This window comes from Cannabis sativa, chromosome 1, assembly GCF_029168945.1.
Source record: "Cannabis sativa cultivar Pink pepper isolate KNU-18-1 chromosome 1, ASM2916894v1, whole genome shotgun sequence".
Lineage (NCBI taxonomy): Eukaryota > Viridiplantae > Streptophyta > Magnoliopsida > Rosales > Cannabaceae > Cannabis > Cannabis sativa.
The window spans coordinates 43398381-43418934 of NC_083601.1; the positions used below are offsets into that span (position 1 = coordinate 43398381).

At 29.6% G+C, this 20554-nt stretch overlaps 3 protein-coding genes across 3 annotated transcripts; all 3 read right to left on the reverse strand.

The window, feature by feature from the left end:
* Positions 1-126: 126 nt before the first annotated feature.
* Positions 127-2269, reverse strand: LOC115707226 (uncharacterized). Its single transcript, XM_030635109.2, has 5 exons — positions 1756-2269; positions 1542-1669; positions 1331-1443; positions 827-1012; positions 127-477 (listed from the first exon to the last, which is right to left on the reverse strand). Exons 1-5 carry the CDS (start codon positions 2097-2099, stop codon positions 448-450), a joined length of 801 nt encoding a protein of 266 aa, XP_030490969.2. The 5' UTR covers positions 2100-2269; the 3' UTR covers positions 127-447.
* Positions 2270-9309: 7040 nt separating this feature from the next.
* Positions 9310-9948, reverse strand: LOC115704556 (cell wall / vacuolar inhibitor of fructosidase 2). The gene has a single exon (XM_030631758.2). The coding sequence runs from the start codon at positions 9946-9948 to the stop codon at positions 9310-9312; it is 639 nt and encodes a 212-aa protein (XP_030487618.2).
* Positions 9949-13935: 3987 nt separating this feature from the next.
* LOC115707227 (probable galacturonosyltransferase 4) lies at positions 13936-18020 on the reverse strand. The gene is made up of 9 exons (XM_030635110.2): positions 17421-18020; positions 17300-17334; positions 17165-17206; positions 16946-17072; positions 16615-16847; positions 15962-16230; positions 15399-15756; positions 14657-15232; positions 13936-14549 (listed from the first exon to the last, which is right to left on the reverse strand). The coding sequence occupies exons 1-9, from the start codon at positions 17527-17529 to the stop codon at positions 14274-14276; spliced, it is 2025 nt and encodes a 674-aa protein (XP_030490970.2). The 5' UTR covers positions 17530-18020; the 3' UTR covers positions 13936-14273.
* Positions 18021-20554: the final 2534 nt, after the last annotated feature.

The window sequence follows — 20554 nt, forward strand, 5'->3', positions numbered from 1 at the left end:
TCACCAGTATGCATTTCACAATATTTTTGTAGGTTGAGTTTGATGTTTGCACACTTGGTTTATCAGATGCCCCCTATGATTTTCATGTACCTGCAAACTGATAGTAATAGTCGTGGTTCTTACTTGTTTCTGTGAATAACTTATTTCATTCAGGCTTTTCAAATTAAGGAAGGTACCATGGAATTCTTTTGTTTAGCAAAGTCTCTGGTCGTGTATTTTGTATAAGATTGCGAACTTTTGTTCTTGCAATCTTTGCAGGGAGATTACAGATTAGACGCGCAGAATGATATCAGCATCTGAGAGAACAAAATTGGTAGCAACATATTGGATATATTTTACTAACCACACAGCTACATAAGAGCTGAAAAGTATATGGCGACAAAGAAACTTGGTGCCTATATTCATAATAGCAGTACTCTACAACTGCAGAATCTTAAACAGTTGATATCACCACCGTCGAACTAATGATGTGAGCAGCTGCAACAACCAAGAGAAAATGCAAACATTATTGGGAGCTGATTCCAATCTAAGGGGTAAGAAAGAATGAAGAATATATATGATGTTGGTATGGAACTAAGTTTGGTCATTAAAAATCTACTACACTTTGACACATAATCGATAATCTCTCCCAACAACTGGACAAGAACTTAAGGGTTTATTGGTCTGGAGCCATTATAAAAGTGTCCCAAGTTATGAAGCTTTTATATCATGGAGACGCCTCACATGCTTTGAAATAGTACAATGTACAGGAAACTCTATCAATTTTGAATTTGGGAACTTCTTGCTTAAATCGAAATAACACCAAGCAAACAGGGAGAATTTTTACCTCAAACAATTCAAATGGGCTACCACTTCGGTAATCGTCAGTCTTCTTGATTTTATCATTGGGAAGAAGGCTGTATAGTATTGCTCTCCATCCAGTAAGTAAAACAGCAGTGCTTCCCATGGTAACCAATATAAACGGATATGCTGGAAAATGACCTGACGTCACTGCTCTTATAGCTATCCCCAGCTGCCAGAGTGAGGAAAAGGATATCAATAGAAGCATTAAATTAGTTATTGGTAAACTGAGCAAAATTCTTGAAATCAGTAAAAGCAAAACCCAGCTCTCCTCTAATGGTAAGAATACATGTACATATCAATGACATCCAGTGAAGCATTACCACATATAAATAGATCAAAACTGCAAAAACATTCTACATCTTATGCAATTACATTAGAAGATACAGTTATAATTTGAAATTAAAATTCCCAAATCCAAACTTTTTTGTAGGAATCATTATAAGAAAAGCTTGTTTAGCCATAAAGATTATATTAAGTTCAAACTTACTGGTATTCCCACAGCCCATGATTTTACTGTAGCAGTAACACCTTTGGAAAGACCATTCATTCCTCGTCCATCTTCCCCATAACCTCCAAGGAAATAAGCACTCAAAAACCACCCTGTTTAACCACAATTATTATTATTACTAATTTTCCTGAAAAAATATTCAATACAAAGTTGGTAATTGAAATTTCAAAAGTAAGAAAAACAAACGAACCAGCAATAAAAGGGTCGGCCGTGCGAAGAGTTTCAGCATCAAACACCGAGAACCCATGGCTGAATCGTCCAATTGCAGCGAACACAATCAATGCCAAAACATCCCCGCCAGCAAACAGAGCCACGCGTCTGAACCCAAATCCAGAAATCGAAATTACAACTCAATAAAAGAAAAATTGACAGAAATTAGTAATTAAAAAAAATAAAAAGTTTACCCCCATTTTTTGAAACGAGAAGATGTGTCGGGCTTATCGAACTGGATAACACCTTCCAAGGGAACACTATCCTCACCCACGAAAACCCTTTGCTCATTGTCGAAAGCGGGAGAGGAAGAGAAAGACTGCTTGGTGGTGGTGGAGGAGGAGGGGGTCGAATCCACACCTTGTTCTGCTTTTGCCAGAGAGATAGGAAATCGTTTGTTGGGAAATCTGGTGGAGATGAACTTGGATTTGCCATTAGAGAAAAGTGGAGAATTTGGAGTCGTTAATGCCGGAGAAGACCTCAAAGAGCAACTTCTGGCTGAGAGAGCTCCGCCAGGAGCTTGCGATAGGACCAACATTTTTCCTCGACTTCTAACGTAAGGCCTAACCAATCCTCTACCAAGTTAACTTACTAACGCCGCTAACTGTCTTCTTTTTTTTTTTTTTTTTTTTCTAAGAGAAACGCCGTTAACTCTGGTTTTTTTTTTTTTTTTGATGGAAACGAAACGTTAACTCTGTTAACATACAAGGCCCAATCTTTTAATATTATTGGATTTTTTTAAGGGCTATTTACAAAAATATGGGAAAATAAAGATAAGTTTTGATATATATGGCATAAAAACTTAATTACACTAAATATGGCATTTTTTTAAAAAACTTACAAATATGGGAAAAAGTCTTGAGTAATGCCATAAAAAACTTAAAATTTGTGTTTCTTTTTATTTATTTTTTCTTTTTTTTTTAAAAAATAAAATACTAAAATAAATAAAAAATGATCTCAACTATAGATATTATTTTTTTTTTACAGAAATTAAACTTGTTTTTTTTTTTTTATTATTTAAACTACTATTTTTTTTCTTTGTTTTTTTGTTAAAAACTAATTATTTCATTAAAAGCAACAGAAAAAAAAAAAAAAACCAGTTTCATCAACATCATAATCTAAAGATAATATAAACTTTAAAAATTAGTTTCATCAACATTGAAAGAAACTATTAATTTCATTAAAAGAATAAAAAAAATAGTTTCATTGTGTTATTAGAATTTTTTTTCAAGTTACTTTTTGGTAGGCATTATGTGTTGTTTTGATTATATTTGTGATTAGTATTTTTTTTTTTTTGTATATTTGTGTGTGTGTATGTTTTTATTTGATTGTCTGATGAAACTGGTTTCAATTAACTTTATTATTAACATTTGTATTTTGTTATGATTTTTTATAACGTCAAAACTGGTTTCACATGTCGAAACTGGTTTCACATGTTTTAACTGATACGTAATGGGGTTGCTCAATTTTTATGATATTATTATATATTTTTTCGTTTGTATAAAACCAGTTTTATTATTGTATGATATTTGAACAACAATTTTTATTTTATTTTAATTAATCAGTTTCTGACATACATATTATTTTATTATTTTCATAACTGGTTTTTTTAAGTAATTAATTTTTTTTTATTGTTGTTCATAATTGAGTTTTATTCAATTTTTTATTAATTTATCTCAAGAAACTGGTTTTTATTTGTTTGTTTTTATTTTGGTTGTTTTACTAACTGGTTTCTCACATTCCACTGTTTTTTTTTGTTATTCTTTTATGGTTTTTATTGCACTTTTGTCTCTTTAATTTTCTTTGTTTCTTTTTTTTCTCTTTGATTTTAATTTGTGATTCTCTTTGTTATATTTGCTGCATATTGTATGTTTAAATTAATTCTAATTTTTGAGCAAGCAAATAAAAAATTAAATGCCAAAATAAAGAATGAAGTTAGAAGTTTGATTATTAGGTATTGATATAAATTTTATATGTTCGAAACTGGTTTTTAAATTTAGTATCGTTAATTTGTAAAAGTTTAGTTATTAGGCATTGTGTATTTTTTATTATGTTATTGTTGAAACTATTTTTTTTTTTGCCTCTTTTAATGAAATAATTCGTTTATTTTAATATTGATGAAACTGGTTTTTAAAGTTAGTATCGTCTTTAGATTGTAATTTTTTTCATTATCTTGTTGATGAAACTATTTTTTGTATTCTTTAAATGAAATTATTAGTTTCTTTCAATGTTGATGAAACTAGTTTTTAAAGTTTGGATTCTTTTTAGATTATGATTTTTTATATTGTTTTTTTTTTTCAGGATGATATTGATGAAACTGGTTTTTTTTTTTTTTCTGCTGTTTTTAATGGAATAATTAGTTTTTAACAAAACAAAAAAAGGAATAGTAGTTTAAATAAAAAAAACAAGTTTAATTTTTGTAAAAAAAAAATGAAATATAAAAATGTACACTTATTATATATATTAAGAGAAAAAAATTAGGTTGAGAAAAAAATTGAAAAAAAAGAGAGACACAAAGAGAAATTAGAAAAAAAAAAAATAGAGAGAGATAAGCGAAAGAAAGAAAAAAAAAAGTAGCCACTGACTTAAAAGTTGAAAAGAAAAAAGAGAGCCAAAATTGACTAAAAAATATATAAAAAAGACAAAAAAAAAAAAAAAAATTTGAAGTTTCAATAAGTAAAAAAGAAAAAAAAATTAATAAAAGTATAAAAGTAAAATGTTCTTGTCAAATTAAAAATGTAATGTTTGAAAAAAATGTAGTATTTGGTGTAAATTTTTCAAATAAAAAGAAACCCTAAAATGTAAGTGTAAAATAAATTAAAAAAATAAATAAAACTAATTAAGCTAAAAACAAAAACATAAAATATGGGATTGTACAATAAGTTTATAAAAATATGGCATATCAAATACCATAAAAAACTTAAATGTAAAAAAATGCCATAGAAAAGTGGCAAACCTAAAAATGCCATATTTTTCTAACTTTGTTATGAAATCCCATATTTCATGTAATTTTCACTTTTTTTAAAAGTGAAGAAGAAATATTGGGCGGGGTTGTCGAATTAAGGTTTACACGATTATGTTTCTCCATTCTTTTTTTTTTCAAGACAAAGTTAAATTTGGTGGAAGAAAAAAAAATTGTAAGAAAAAAGAAAATATATATATTTTAAGCTTTTTCTTTAGTTACCAAAATTAAAAAAGAAAGACTTTTAAAAGCATAGTTTCACAAATAGAATTTTTTGGACACCGTATTTAAAATGATTAATTAATTTTTTTTAATGTGGGACTCACATTCCTAAAATCATTACAATACATAATTTGGGATTAGAATTCTGGACTTCCAACATTGTATTTCAAATTATAACATGTTAAAAAATCAATACATACCATATTTTTGTAATTTTTTTTATTGTTTTATAATTTTTTGAAATTATCCCCATTTAAAAGTATCAACAAAATTAAATAATTATTAAATTTTATTTTAAAATTTAATTAGGCGTTACTCCAACTAATTAATTATACTTTTTTACAAATTTATTAGTTATATTGTTTAAAATATTTAAACTTATTTACTTATTTTATTATTTAATAAAATTAGATAAATTTATTTTTTTCATAAATAAATTAAAAACTAGATTAAATTTTATATATTTAAAGAATATAATTAAATTGTATTATTATATATTTAAATTTTATTAATAATTAACTAAAAGCAACTATAATAGAACTCTAATTTGTTATTAATACCTAGAGTCAAATAATCAACCACCTAATTTTTAAATATTTGAGAAAAAATTAAAATAAAATTAGATGAAAAATCGCAAGATCAAAACTAATCTTAAGAACACTTATATTCCGTTCACCCACTACTCAGAAGACACAACAGTATAAATTGTTGTAACATGTTCATTCAATCTCGTCGCTTAAGCCATAAACTTTGTGCAAGGTACATAATTGCACTATTAACAACCCTTTAGTCGTGGACAGGCTCGGCCCTGGGCATAAGCGGGCTAGGCCTGTGCCTAGGGCCCACCCAGCCCAGGGGCCCAAATTTTTTTTTACTGATTTTGAAAAACACCACATTTTTTCTAACATAAGGGCCAAAAAAAAAAAAATTTCGCGTGACCCACTTTGTTTCAGGGCTGGCCCTGGTCGTGGAGAACTTGTTATTCTCAACTACTAATAAGAATTTGATGGCAAGTCATTAAAGAACAAAGAAAAACCACAACAAAAAAGAAATCATGTTACACAAAAAAAAACTAAAACAGTACTTAAAATCATGTCATAAAGACAAGATTACACTTAAAATAAGGTCATAAAAACAAGACTAATTACAATAGCAAACTTCGAATTGCATCAAAACACAATTTCGACCAAGTCGTGCCTAAATACAAGACATTAATTTCACTTTTCGTTTCTTTTCTTTTTGTTTTTGGTTTTCATATTAAATTAATTTTTTTTAATATATTTTACTTATTAATTATCATCAAAATAATAATAATAATAATAAAATAAATAATTATGCTAAAAAAAGATAATTATAATTTTTAATTAAATAATTACTCCCGAAACAACCGCTAGTGAATCGTGATTCCTAGTTATTATATATTCATGTTATTAGGTTACTCAAAATCACAAAACCATAGATATCAAAAGAAAAAAAAAATAGCAAAGCCTGAAAAAACAATTACCAACCATGTTTTATCGAAAGAACAACAACAACAAAAAGAAGAACGAAAAGAAGGAGAAGAAAGGCGGTAGATTTACAAGTTAGTTCATCAAGTTCCTTTGTTTATTATTTATTTATTCTTTTTTTGTTGGAAGGTCATATTCTTTTTAATTTTGTATATAAGTATGTACATATTTTTCTAATTATTTTTTCTCATCATTATTTGTAGAAGTTGTTTGTCCATATCTACCAAACGAAATAGTAGCAGAAATTCTAATGAGATTGCCCCATGAGTGTGTCATAAAATTCAAGGTTGTGTGTAAGTCATGGTACAATATCATAAAAGACAAGTCATTTGTAAGTGACCACTTTCATCATCACTCCAAATTTGATACTAATACATCTCTCCTTTTCGTACGGCGCCGCTTCAAGTATTATTTAACTGATCGCGATCGAAATCAACTTATGATTCCTTCTGATGACCAATCTCGTCCAACAATGAAGCTATTCAATTTCAAAAATTTTAATAGATACCATGTAAGAGGCCTTCATTGTAATGGCATCATCGCCTTCCCTACGTATACTAAAATTGCTTTTATCAATCCAACACTAAAACAATCCAAATTTTTACCCACCAAACTTCTACCCAAATTTAAATGTGTCGCAAATGGATTTGGTTACGATGAAAGAACACATTTTTATAAGTATGTCAAGATATTTGCATCAGTAACTTCTCCAATAAAATTCAGAGCTCAAGTTTGTACACTGTTTAGTAGTGGTTGTGGGGTTAGTAGCCTTTGGAGAGAGATAAATATGATAAAGCTCAATCCAAACGCTTTCTTTGACCGTGATGTAGTTTATTTGAAATCAGTTTGTTACTGGGTCCATGAGTCGAGTACCGAGCTTCAAATTGTTTCATTCGATATGAGTGATGAGAAATTTGGCATTATACAAGTTCCCTTTTATCAGCCCGACTTTTTTTTATTGACATACAAACTGAAAGTATGGAAAGATAAATTGGTTTTGTTACTTAAAGATTGCAGATACCAAGACCAAAAATCAATTGAAATTTGGGTTATGGTAGTAGAAAGTGATAATGCTTATCATTGGACGAAGCATCTAATAATCACTAATCCCATTCCTATACATTGCTGTACAACTACATGTTTGGATTTTTTGAATGACGAAGAACTTTTGATTAGATGGGATGAGTTTCTTATTTCCTATAATATTCGAACCAAAAAGATGAGGAGACTGCAATTTTCTTCCCGTGCCCGTAACGAGTTGGAGTTTTCGACATTATACTCAAAAAGTCTAGTTTCGTTACTAGACAATTAGTTACTGTTATCTTTTTTGATTGTTTTGAATTTAGGTTGGATTTAGTTTGTTCCTTTATTTTCTTTTTTAGATTTTGAAATATATATATATATATATATATTTTATTAATATTTCTATTTTTCGTGTTTGATTTTGCAGTTTTATAATTTCACTCCTTAATTAAAACAACTAAATGAATATAAAAGAGAATTCGAAATTCTTTAAAGAAAAATATCTTGATGTTTAAAAGATCATTGTTTTTTTTTTATTTTATTATTAAAGAAAAAAATGATGAAAAAGTAAAAATATCTGAGTAATTTAAATAAACATTTATTTTTAATATAAGTGATATTTTGGGTTTTTTAAAATGAAATATTTGAGAAATACCTAAAATAAATAAAAAAGTTCATGTTTCTACGTAATATTGTTTTTTTTTCCACTTTTTTTAGAAACTTCTTTAGTAATTCATAAATATTTATATATTTGGGGAATTACTTCATATGTTATTTTTTTTAATTTTTTTTTTTAAATTTATGGTTTGAGTTTCTAAAGTGGTTGCAGAACTAGTTGCAGTAGGAGTTTCTATACGATTTTTTATTATAATTTAAGTTGTAGCGCTAGTTGCAATAGGATTTTCTATGTAAAATTTCGTAAAAATGCAAAAAAAAAAAAATTGTTTTGAAGTGTAAAAATAAAAAAATTCCTATATCTTTTTATTGATACGAAAATAAAAGAAAGTTAAATTGTGCTCAAGTTACATATAATTTATTAATTTCTAATTAATTAGAGTCATTTAATAATTATCAATTAAAAATTAATATAACTTGTAAAACAAATATTGCATTATATTTAATTATATTAATGGTACTGTACAAATTAAAGGTGCGTGCATAGAAATATTAAAGAAAAAAAGTGTGTATATATTAAATAAAGGTTCTATTAAAATTGGACAATTATTTCATCAATGAATAAATTCAATAAATCAATGAGAACTTCAAGTCGAGATTGAATTGCAGCTTATATTTCCGTAATAAGGTGTGGAACGTTTTCAGTTTATTAACAGTTCTAATATAGAAGAATATATATACAAATACATTGTTTATTGTCTTTTTTTTTTGGTTAACAAAACTATGTTGTCACTACTATTAAATGCAAAATTATTATATATTGTCTTTTTCACCCGAAACAAAAACCAGCCACATCGCCTGACTCTTCAGAGTCGAGATGGGTCCACAGTGAGAGACCGAGGAGAGTGTGGTGGGATATACAGGCCCTACCTACGCTACTGTTTCTCAACAAAACGACACCCAATATGAATTATTGTCCACTTTAATTGTTTGAATTTGAACAAATGTAATGTTTTATATTACAAGTATTCACGATTACTACTCACTTTTCTCTTGATCTTGTCGACAACTCTCTAATTTAAGCTTCGCAATAATACATTCCTTTAAAAACATAGTCACCACCACAAATTCTTCTTACATACATATATCAGACTCAATACGAATACAATTATGTTATTATATAATGCACAATTGATCCCTTTCTCAAAAATAATAATAATAATAAAATTGAACACAATATACAAATTGAAGAATATGAACACAATTCCCAATGCTAAATAATTAATTAATAATGGGTCCATTTTTGAGATAACGTATGAAGATTATCACTTATTAAGAAATTAGGATAATGTCCATGTCAAATTCAAGACTCAAACTATTAACTACTCTCAGATATGTATAAACTATGAACAAATCAATCAATCTCCGCCAGTGAACAATTTTGAGACAACAACACAAATTTCACAAAGACCTTTTAACTCACGATTCCTTGCCGTCAACGGCGAATTACGAGTTTTCTCGAAGCCAGATTGGCAATCCTCGGCTGAGCTGGCGGCTACACGTGCCATGTCAGCAAGCTCAAAGAAGGTCTCCGAGTTTAGATCATTATAAGCCATCTCAAGCGCCGACACCGCTTTCTTATAGTCCCGGCTACATCTCTGGAGGCGCGTGAGAAGCAGCGATTGGTTTTGACCGCTTCCGCCGCCGCCGCCGCGCTGGGCGTTCTTGGAGAGGTTGACGATCAGATCTTGGGTGGAGCTGGCATTAAGGTAGGACATGCCGAACACGACGAACGCGAGGCCGTAGCTGTCGGCGCGTGGCGTTCGAGGATCGGCGTAGAGAGACTGGACGCAGAAGGAGTAATTGGAGGTTTGGTTGCAGACACCGGAGACCAATTCGGTGGGGTGTAGCACAGTGGTGGTGGTGGTGGAGCCACGGCCGTTGGAAGCGGAGGAGAATGAGAGTGACTTAGTGGTTCTACTTGCAATTGCAGTGGTGGTCAATAGGAGAAAGAATACTGCTAACAAAAATGAGAGAGAAAACTGAGTTGTGGTCATTTTTTTCTGTTCTATTTTTTGTTAGGTTGGAAAAGTTTCGGGGTTTATTGATGAGCTTGTGAATGTGGTGTGGGGTTGGACTTCATAAATAGGTGAATGGCACGTGAACTATATGTATAGGTGTATATATATTAAGTTTATATTACATGAGAATATTATTTTTTATTACATATAATAATTTTAATTGATAGAAATATATTATTTTATAATTAAATTATTAAATATAATTTTATATAATTTATTAAAATTAGAGTCCTCAATAAACATTATAGAAATATAATTTATAATATTAAGTATAAATTAAAAAGTAATAAAAAACATAAAAATTAAAATAAATAATAAAAAATAAGCATACTGTGTAATTTTTTAAAAAATTAATTGGATAGAGATATATATTTTGGTCTTTAAAATAACTTTTTAGTTTATAATTATAATATTATATTTTATTTTTGGTAATATAAATTATTTTAATTTTTTAAAAAATTTACAAATAATTTTAAATAGTTACTATGTGATTTTTTTCAAAAAATTGAACTATTTTTTTTTTTTTCTAAATTCCGAAATAAATAGAAGTGTCTACTACAATATTCTTAAAGGTACAAACATTTCATAAATTCTATATTGTATTTATATGTAAAAGAAAAAAAAATTAAAAAAAAAAAAGATGAAATAGTCACATGTTGGTGTTGCTATCAATCAGCTTAGCTTAGGCTATAAGCGTAATCCAATTCCAACTTTGGGATTGTCATTATATGCTCAATCACGAGATACATTTTTGAATGAAAATTCAGTATTTTAAATTTTGTTAATTGGAAGGTCACAAAAGTTAAATGGTTCTATTTATATAGCCATCTCTACAAGCAATTCGGTTATGCTGGTTTGTTTGTTTGTTTTATTTATTTATTTATTTATTTTTAATGATAACTCGGTTACGCAAATGTTATTCTTGAATCAAAGTGTGCTATGGCAATAGTGTCATTTTTAACTCTTGTATATATTTACATTTCTGATTATTTCTCATAAAAAAAAGTGCTAATAGAATTAAGTAATGAGCTTCCTCAACTAGTTTTATTTATTAAGGATAAGAATTGTGTCTGGTGGCCTGGTATTTCTGCACACTTTTAGGCCTTTTTGTAATTGTTGATTAATGATTCCCATTTGCTCTTAATAATCAACTTCTTTTCAAAAAGAAATATGTATAAATTAATGATACATGTATGTATTAAACATAATGTATATTAAAGTTATATGATAATAATCTTTATAATTTATTATATTAATCAAGTGAATTTATTATTTGTCTCTTAAGTATTGGATATGAAAATTTGGCTCTTATTTTGCGTATATATGGATAATTTTATAAACGCTGGCTATAAAGATTGAAATGTTTTTATTTTAGCTTATATTTTAGTAGAAGTTGGTTTAGAATCAATAATTTTAACTAAAAACATGTTATTAAAAGAAGTTAAAATATATTTGTTTCCCCAACAAATAGTTAATAAATAAATGAGTCAACTTCGACTGCGAGTTGTATAATTGTTTACTATTTATATCCACAGTCACTACTACGACGGTGGTTTAAAGGTAGGGTAGGGACGTGGATGTGGATATACAAGGAAACAATGTAGTTTGGACTTTGGACCATCAAATATCTATTTTAGATTAATCTAATAAATTAATAAATACTACAATATATAGCTCCACATCATTATCTTTACTCTCATGCTCATGCATTCATTTTGACGATTTTCTTTGCCCATAACTTGTATTCCACATATTCCCTTGACTCTTCAACCAAAAATAAAATAAAATATTCTACCATTTTTTTTTGCTTGCTGCTGCTTAAATCTTGGTAGGAAAAGGAATTAAATTAAAAAAAAAAAACATTGGTGAGGCTAAAGAAAATTGGATAGGTAGTTAAATGAAATAAAATTTCCTATTTAAGTTTGTTTTATATAAAAAAATTGAATAAATAATTATCTACAATAAATAAAAAAGAGAGTTTTGTGGTCAACAACTTTTAGATAATAATTTGGCCTTTATATTTTATATTACTGCAGATTTATACCGAGCATGTTTATAGAACTAATCTATTTTACAATCTTCAATCAACCACAAACAACACACTATCATAAAGAAGAACATAACAACACCAAAATAGTGGGCATATATATTTACAAATATACAAAATTTTCGACTTGAACTCTTGTCCCCCTTAGTGTAACGCAAGGGTTATAAAAATCTTAACAGTTGAAAAAACAAAAAATATATATTTTTTCTTTATTAAGAAAATATATGGGATGCATAAAATTTAAAATAGATAAAAAAACTAGTAAAAAAATTATTAATTTTTTTCTCTTATTATATTAGCATGGTCTTTCATTCATTTTCAAAATGATCATTCTACTAAAATAGTAGAAAGAACACTTTATTGGAATGATATTTTAATACTTTAAAATGCAACCAAATAAAAAAATAAATGAAAAATTATTTCATTTCCATTCTATTTCCTTTCATTACTTCCAACTAAAAGTCACCTTAATCCTACTATTTACGTCAACATTGGACAGAGATTGGAAAATGTTATTATATTATTTATTACTTTTTTTGAAACAGGAGAATTTTCATAAAATTGAAATAGGAAATGTATCTATTATTTTGGATTGCCTATTATTAGCCATACTATACTTTTTTTTTTTTTTTTGATTTAAGCATTTATATATTACATCAGCATAATTTGGGACTCGAACCCAGGACCTCCAATACACACGCACTTCCTATGGCCACTTAAGCTAACCTCAAGTGGTTTATTAGCCATACTATACAGTCATTGTAGTATTGGGCCTTTAGATGTTCCAAGTAGTGGACTTCAATAACAAACAATCTATATATAATTTCTTCTTCTTTTTTTTAATCAAGAATATATCTATATATTTTTGTATACTATATATATATTTTTGTATACTAGTGAGTAGTGCTATTTTTCTAAATGAACGATGGCCTCATTCAACTATTAAAACTATGTGACTACGCTATTCTACACTTACATTTTTCGTCATTTTCTAATAGCTCTTACAATTTATTTTTTCAGATAGAACGAGATGAGATGTTACATTTACATGGAGGAGGTGTATTGTTTCTAACTCACCGTTTTGATGAGCTTGTTTATGTTTATTTATTAGATAATTTGTTGTGATGCTCATTTTTAATTAACAACTTTTGTACAGTATAATCTAAAAATTGATGGTATAAATTGTGATAATTTGTTGTGATGCTCATTTTTAATTAACAACTTTCGTACAGTATAATCTAAAAATTGATGGTATAAATTGTGAAGTGGGTAATAACTCCATCAAATGAGCTCAAGTATAGTTGTATTTTAACTCACTATATTTCCTTAGCTAAATATATTTTTTAATCCTTTTTATTCTCTCTTTCTAAATTAATTATTTTCTTTTATTCCTTCTTATTTTTCTATTATAGTAAATGCCCCATATGAAAATACAAATGGTAAGTCTATCGATATAGGAACAAACATTCTGGAAGCTGATCATAGAGTCATAGCAGAAAAAGACAGCAAGCTCAACTCACATGGTGAACGAATATTGCCAGCCAGCCATGCCCTATTTATTTACCTAAACCAAAGTCTAAACTCTAAAGCAGCCGAGTTTGATAAATAAATCAACTGGGCCCCTCACTAATTATCATTAATTTAAAGTTTTATGTAAAAAGAGGTTAAGTATGATAACCTCAATGTCGGGCAAGAAGTGGGCCAATGCCATGTGAAATCCAGTTACACGAACTAATATCTTTTTTCTTAATTAATTTCCTTAACAACCATAATTATTAAGTCCAGTCCATTCAAATAAACAAGGTGCGGATAACGACGCCACCAGACAAAACAGCCTCTTAATATTAATAATAATAATAACGATAATTATAGAGATTAACATAAAACATGGCTTTCAAAGAAGTGAAGAAGAGATATATGAAATGCAACTAAAGATATTAATATGGCAAAATATCAAAGCTTCAAATTATTTACAAGTACATTACATGCCATATTCTGCAGACAAGTAACACAAGGATATATTCTCACCATCCTAATTAAAATAAATAAAAAATGTATACAAATGAATCAAATTAGAGGCTATTGTTGTTTTTTTTTTTTTGGTAATCAAAATTGCCTACACAGAACGATTTGCAGACCTGTAAAATTGTATGGCCTGGCTGGCTGATATCCACAGAACACTTGCCCCCCTCTTCTTCAGAAAATAAATATACCATTTAAGAAAGAAAAAGAAAGAACAAAAGAAAAGCTTCAACTATGGATTAATATTGCAGTCTCGCAGATAAAGATGATCATAATCAACATGCTTTGCCCAGTAGTTTCGGTACTTGGATATGCCTATCTCCAGCCATGGTTTCATGTTACCGTTGTAGTGTATAACAGCTGCTCTTTCAATATCCTTCTGGCTCACGCTGGGATTGTATCCCAGACCCAGCACATGCCAGGATTTGTCCAGAGGAAAAGTGCGTTTCCAGAATGTTATTAGACCGGGTGGCAGGGTTCCCAACTTCCACAACTGCCTGTCACGGTTCTGAGCACCAAAAAAGATCAAATAGAATGTTAAATTTAAATATAAAAAACCGAGCTGACTATATATCGATAACACAGCCGAATGTGAAGTTTGAACATCTGTCTTACCAGTTTCTGCCATGAATGGTATACATCCGTGATGTTTTGCCTCTTCCACTCATCCAAATCAAAGATATTCATTCCATATGCCCATCCACAGGCACGTGGGTCAAAATTCTTTGCTATGAGAGGATTCGAGAAGTTGAGATACCTATCGAAGCGATGGAAACTTTCTCCACAAGTTTCAACAGCCCCATTAACATTACCCTTCATGTCAAGAGACCAAAGGCCAGTAAGATCCTTCTGCACAACTATGTCATCATCCAAGAACAGCACCTTGTTGAGTTTTGGGAAGATCTCTGGTAGGTAAAAACGGAGGTGGTTTAGAATGGACAAGTATTTTGGGTTCCTAAACTTCAAATTTGAATCAGAACTGGCCCGGTGTGTCCTAAAGTAATAATCAATCATCGACTGTGAAGCCAACTGCTTGAGTACTGGACTATAGCTTGCGTTCAACCATGTAAATTCTTCAATATTTTGAACTTGAATAGTGGCTTTTCCAGGTGGATTTACCAAGAACCACATCCTCATTGCTGCATAATTGAGCCTATCTGTAACAATGTGGAAAACATGCTTTGCAGGATCCTGCAAAGATCACAAGCAATGCACAATGACTTTGAGTTTCAATCAAAAGCTAAGGTCTTATCAATCAAAATTAATGAACCTCCATAGTTGTATCATCTTCTTTATTCCTTGGAATACAGAAAAGTAAACGAGAATGAAAAGTGAGGCATGTTTTAATGCACAATACCTTAGCACGTGTAATTGTTGAGTTTACAACAACTGCTGCTGCCAATACATTATCTGAGAATAGTGCATAATGGTATAGCTGTGGGTCTTCCAATTTCTCTTGATTTGGAAAGTTCTGCTCAGAAGTATTTAAGGTATAATATTCGGTAGTAAGGCGCAAAGGAAGACAATGAAGACCCTTGGGGAGTGTTTTTGCCGTCAGTTGTGTCAAGAACAAAGTCTGCTTCTTGTGCACTCGAAGTTGCTCTTCTGTAGAATGCAGCATAGCCCGAAGCTTCTTCACTGCAGAAGCACAGTCATCCTGAATTTGTCTTCCTTTAGTCAATGTCTGCTCCATTGCCTTCAACTTGTCATAGGAACTGCATTTACACAAACCTTAAGTACAAAGCAGAAAATCTAAAAAAAAATTCGAGAGCAACAGAACAATAAACTTTTTGGTTAAAGTTGAATTATACATGGAAACTACTAAAAACATCAATAGCTATGCTTAAAAATTCGCATGTGTGTGATACAAGAGCAATTGTGAAATTAAGTTAGGCATTGAAGTTCCCAAGTGATACATACTTCTTTCCGAGTTCAGAATCCTTGCTAGCATCACCCAGTACTCGCTGAACTTCCTTCACTCGTAGACGAAGCTCTCTAGTAAAATGGGGGTTGTTTCTTGTAGCTGGAAGAGAAAGGTAAACTCTTGCTCTGACAAGCTGATCTTTGAGGTGCCGTACTCGAGCATCAGGAATAGCTACTCGTTCATTTTGTTTCTCGGGTCTAGTTTTTGCAGGTTCCCTCTTAACCAATCTGACAGAACTTTCAGTGGTTTGTTCATGCTTCGCTGCCTGCAGGCAAAGCAAAAAATTAATAAGAGATCATAAAATACACAGAAGCATTTCTTGTAATTACAAGAACAATAAAATAATCAGAAACAAGTTAATGTGTATGAATACGTTTATTGGAGATTCTCCGGCACTCACTTCAAACAATCCAATCATGAAAACATGTTTTATAAGAACAACCAACTTCCAAAATCAAATGGGTCAATTAAGTACAGAAGACTATGACAAGAGATCTTATCACACGTGGATACTTCTCATCATACAATGACGCAATCAGACATGAAAATTAAGTGCCTATCTTTCAACATAAACAAAATCCCATCTAACGCTCCAAAGGGTCAACAAAATTCGAAACAAATAATTGTGAAAAAAAAAAAGGCTGCATACCGTATCACCAGACACATCATTAATTTGTTTTTGAATTTCTTTCGAGTCTGTACCCATGGCATCATCCTTTCCATCCCCTTCAGTATCTGTATCAGGCTTCACTTGATTACCATCTTCAATCTCATCATCAGTGACTTGTTTAATAGCGTTTTCACTCATTGAACGATTTTCTTCATTCGTAGTGGATAATACCCTGGCTGAAGCATGCTCCCTCGATTCCCCTAATAACAAATCTAAATCAAAACAACACACATATATTAATGAAGAGAATTGCTTATACTTCCAATTCAAAATCAACAAAACCTACAAACAACAATATCAGAAGTAGTACCCTTTTTCGAGTTGCCAGTGTCGGTGGAGCTTTCCAGGATTACTTTACTGGAATCCGAAAGAGATTGGTGGTGAGAGTTATCAGAATAGACCATTCCAATGGACTCCTTAAATTTTGAAGATGATTCCTGTATTCAAAATGGGTATTTTAATATAGAAGATCTGAAAATGAAACCTTTACCCAATTTTAAAATTCAGAAAGAGACATAAAAATACCAACCTGAGAAAGCACATTGAGACGGCCGGTCTCGCCATTGAAAGCCTGTCCAAAAGCAAATGAAAAAATTACAGATTAAGTTTCCTTCTTCCCAGTGAAAAATGGACCCAAAATAAAAAACAAGGAAATCCCACTTACGAAAGTTGTAACATCTTCCACAAAATCGTTTGAAGCTGCAAAGAAAATAAGATAAAAACGAAACCCATATAAGATTTATGACCCAGAAGAAGAAAAGGGGAAAAAAGCAACGGGTACTCACAGGAGGAGGAGGAGAAGGTGGGAAAGGTTCCAAGTCGATCCGTATAGAGAACAATCGGAGCAATTACAGTCACAAACAACATACCAATCACCACATTTCTCACCATCATTTTTCCTAATTTTACCTTGATCACTATATTTTTTTTATATAAAAAAAAACTTTCAGAGACGTACTCCGGCACCGACAGGCCGACTAGGTAAATAAAAAACCCTTCTTTATAGGAATACTAGATGAAAAAGAAAGCAACTTTATCGCTTTAAAACAATATTGTGAAACCCAACGGCATTAAAAACTCTTCACGAATCTCACATTTTTGGAGAAAATGAAAATGGTAGGAAGAAGAAGAAGGAAAGCTAATACGGGAAGATATGGCAACTGTGACAGTGGAGAGAGAGAGAGAGACGGAGGAAAGTCGGCGAGGACGATAAAATTAGATGACAGACAGAATGAGTGTGTTTTGTTTAGAGAGAGAGAGTCCTATCTCTTTATTTTCTCTCTGGTGCAAATGCAATACTATTATTATTCCTCACCTTATAATAATAATAATTAAGTTTTAATATTAATATTTGTCTTATATTTATGTTGATCAATATTAATTTAACAATAAAAAGAAAGAAAGGGAAAAACAGTGTTTGGTGAGTAATAAGAGAGGTAAAGAAGCATTAAAACGCGGGGAAGGAACGCGTGAGGTACACGCGAAGGTGAGGAGTTTCCATTTCGGTGTTGCCTGTCACAGACGTCAACTTCATCACACTTGACACGCGTGATTGACGCCCCCATACCGTACTCTCTTTCACCTCTTTTCTTAACGGATCCATCCAACTCACCTCAACTTCCATTATTAGGAGGATTACTTTTTCAAAAATTAATCTCTTCACTTAAAATCAGAAAACACACAATTCAATTCACGTGTCTTAAATTAACACTACTAAATATGTACCTTATTAAATCGTAATTACTTCTCTCTTTTGTTATTTTTGATCTAATCTCTCTCTCTCTCTATTTGGTTATTAGATTTATGTTTCTTCAATATTTGTTTATTTTATTTTGTTATCGATTTTCTTTCTTCAATATTTGCTTATTACTATAACTAATAATAATAATAAATAATTATTATTTTCGTTTTACACTAATAAATTGTGTATACAACTCGCAAACAATACATTTTAAAATATAATTTTTATAATATAATAGTTATTTTTATTTAATTTTATCATCAAATGAGTAAATAGTAAATGAGAGGTTATAAATTAAATATTCTTTACTACTTTTATGTTAATAAATAATATAGTAAGGCATCATTAGTTTAAGAATGAAATTTTGCTCTCAAGTGGATTCGGGTCAGGTCGTTCTCTAAAGAATGGTCGTCTGTTCGCCTTGATTGCATTCAGAGCTGATAATTTCTCCGTCGTCACGGCACATCGATGTCCTCTCTCTTTCAAAAAAAATAATGAATAATATAGTAAAAAACTTTTTTTCTTTTTACATAATAATTTTTATCTTTCAATCATTAAAGTTAAAAAAAAAAGTGAAAAGTATTAAATTGCATCATTTATTAAATATCATTCACTTTATTAATTGTTTCACAATAAAATTAAATAAAATAGAATGTGTGTCAAAAAAAAAAATTAGAATGAAATGACCATCTTACTCTAAAAATTATATTTCAGTCATATACTGTAAAAGCACAACTTGAAAATGTAAAAAAAAAATCAGAAAGTAAAAATACTAATTATCCTAATAAAAATATTGGGACATTCTATTAATTACAATCTAATTTTATCAAGAGCATTGTTATAAATTGTTAAAAAAAAAAAAAAAAAAAAAGAGAGAATTGTTATAAATGATTAACACTTCATAGCACCATGGGTACCATTTAAAGTTTATTTTCTTATATAAATATATTTACTTTTTAATATATTATGAAGACAAGATAAAAAAATAAAAAAAATTGAGAAAAAAAAATAAATTGACTTCTATTTATTAATATGAGAAAAATGGTTTGAGTTGAGATATGATACTTGTATTTGGGATTAATGTTTATAAATTTTAATAATTTAATGATGGACTAAAAGAAGGGAATGAAGACGTGAACAAAAAGGGAGAAAGAGTATAGATCAAAACAATCGTTTGTGTGCTCAAAAAGTGACAATGGGGCAACATAGTATATAAATGGTTATTGAGTACTCATCTTAGGGTTTCTTATTTTCCTTTAATGAAAGGGGTACTCATTTTAGGTTTGATCTCAAATTTATGACAATTACTATTCATTACCCAACTATACTTTTATAGGACAAATTAAATCTACTAATAAAAATTCCATTTTCTTGTCAACTATACGAATGATTTATTTTATTGTGTAGCTCAATAAAGAAAGGGCAATGATATTATGGTAGTAGTAGTGGGGTTTCATTTCATGCTTAATTATATAGAGATAATATAAAAAATAAATATTTAATTATTATTATTACTATTATTCTATTCTCAAGCTTAGCTGCCATCCATTCCATGCTTATTTATTTTACATCATCACCCTCCCACACCAAATAAAAGCACACCTCCTTTTTCCTTTTAATAATTCTCCCCTCTCACTTTTTTCCCTTTATTAAATATAAACACCATTACCACGAACACAGTCTTTATTATAATAATAATAATAATAATAATAATAATAATAATTATATTATGAGTGCTATGGAAGAATATTTTTTTTATAGTTATAATATATATTTTTAATTTTTTTTTTTTTTTTGGATAGTATATGAAAATAAATTTAAAATTTTTTGAACACGTGTAGTAGATTAGAATATTAAGAATTTTATTTTTGGTACGGTAAGTTATTTAAAAATTTTAAAAAATTTATAAGAATGATATTATAATTATAACAAATATTATTATTAAAAAAAAATATTCCGACACGACGTAAAGATTAACTTAGAAATTGTAATAGAAAGTTGTAATTAACACACTCAAAGTATTATGGTTGTTGAGTTTTTCAACCCTCATAGCGGTAGCAGTGTTGTCCTTTCTTCTAAATTTAACTAAGGACACCAAACTACCAAAAACATAATATATGACCTAACTACCAAACCATAATATAATATTCAACTTTTCTTTTATTTTTTCATAAATTG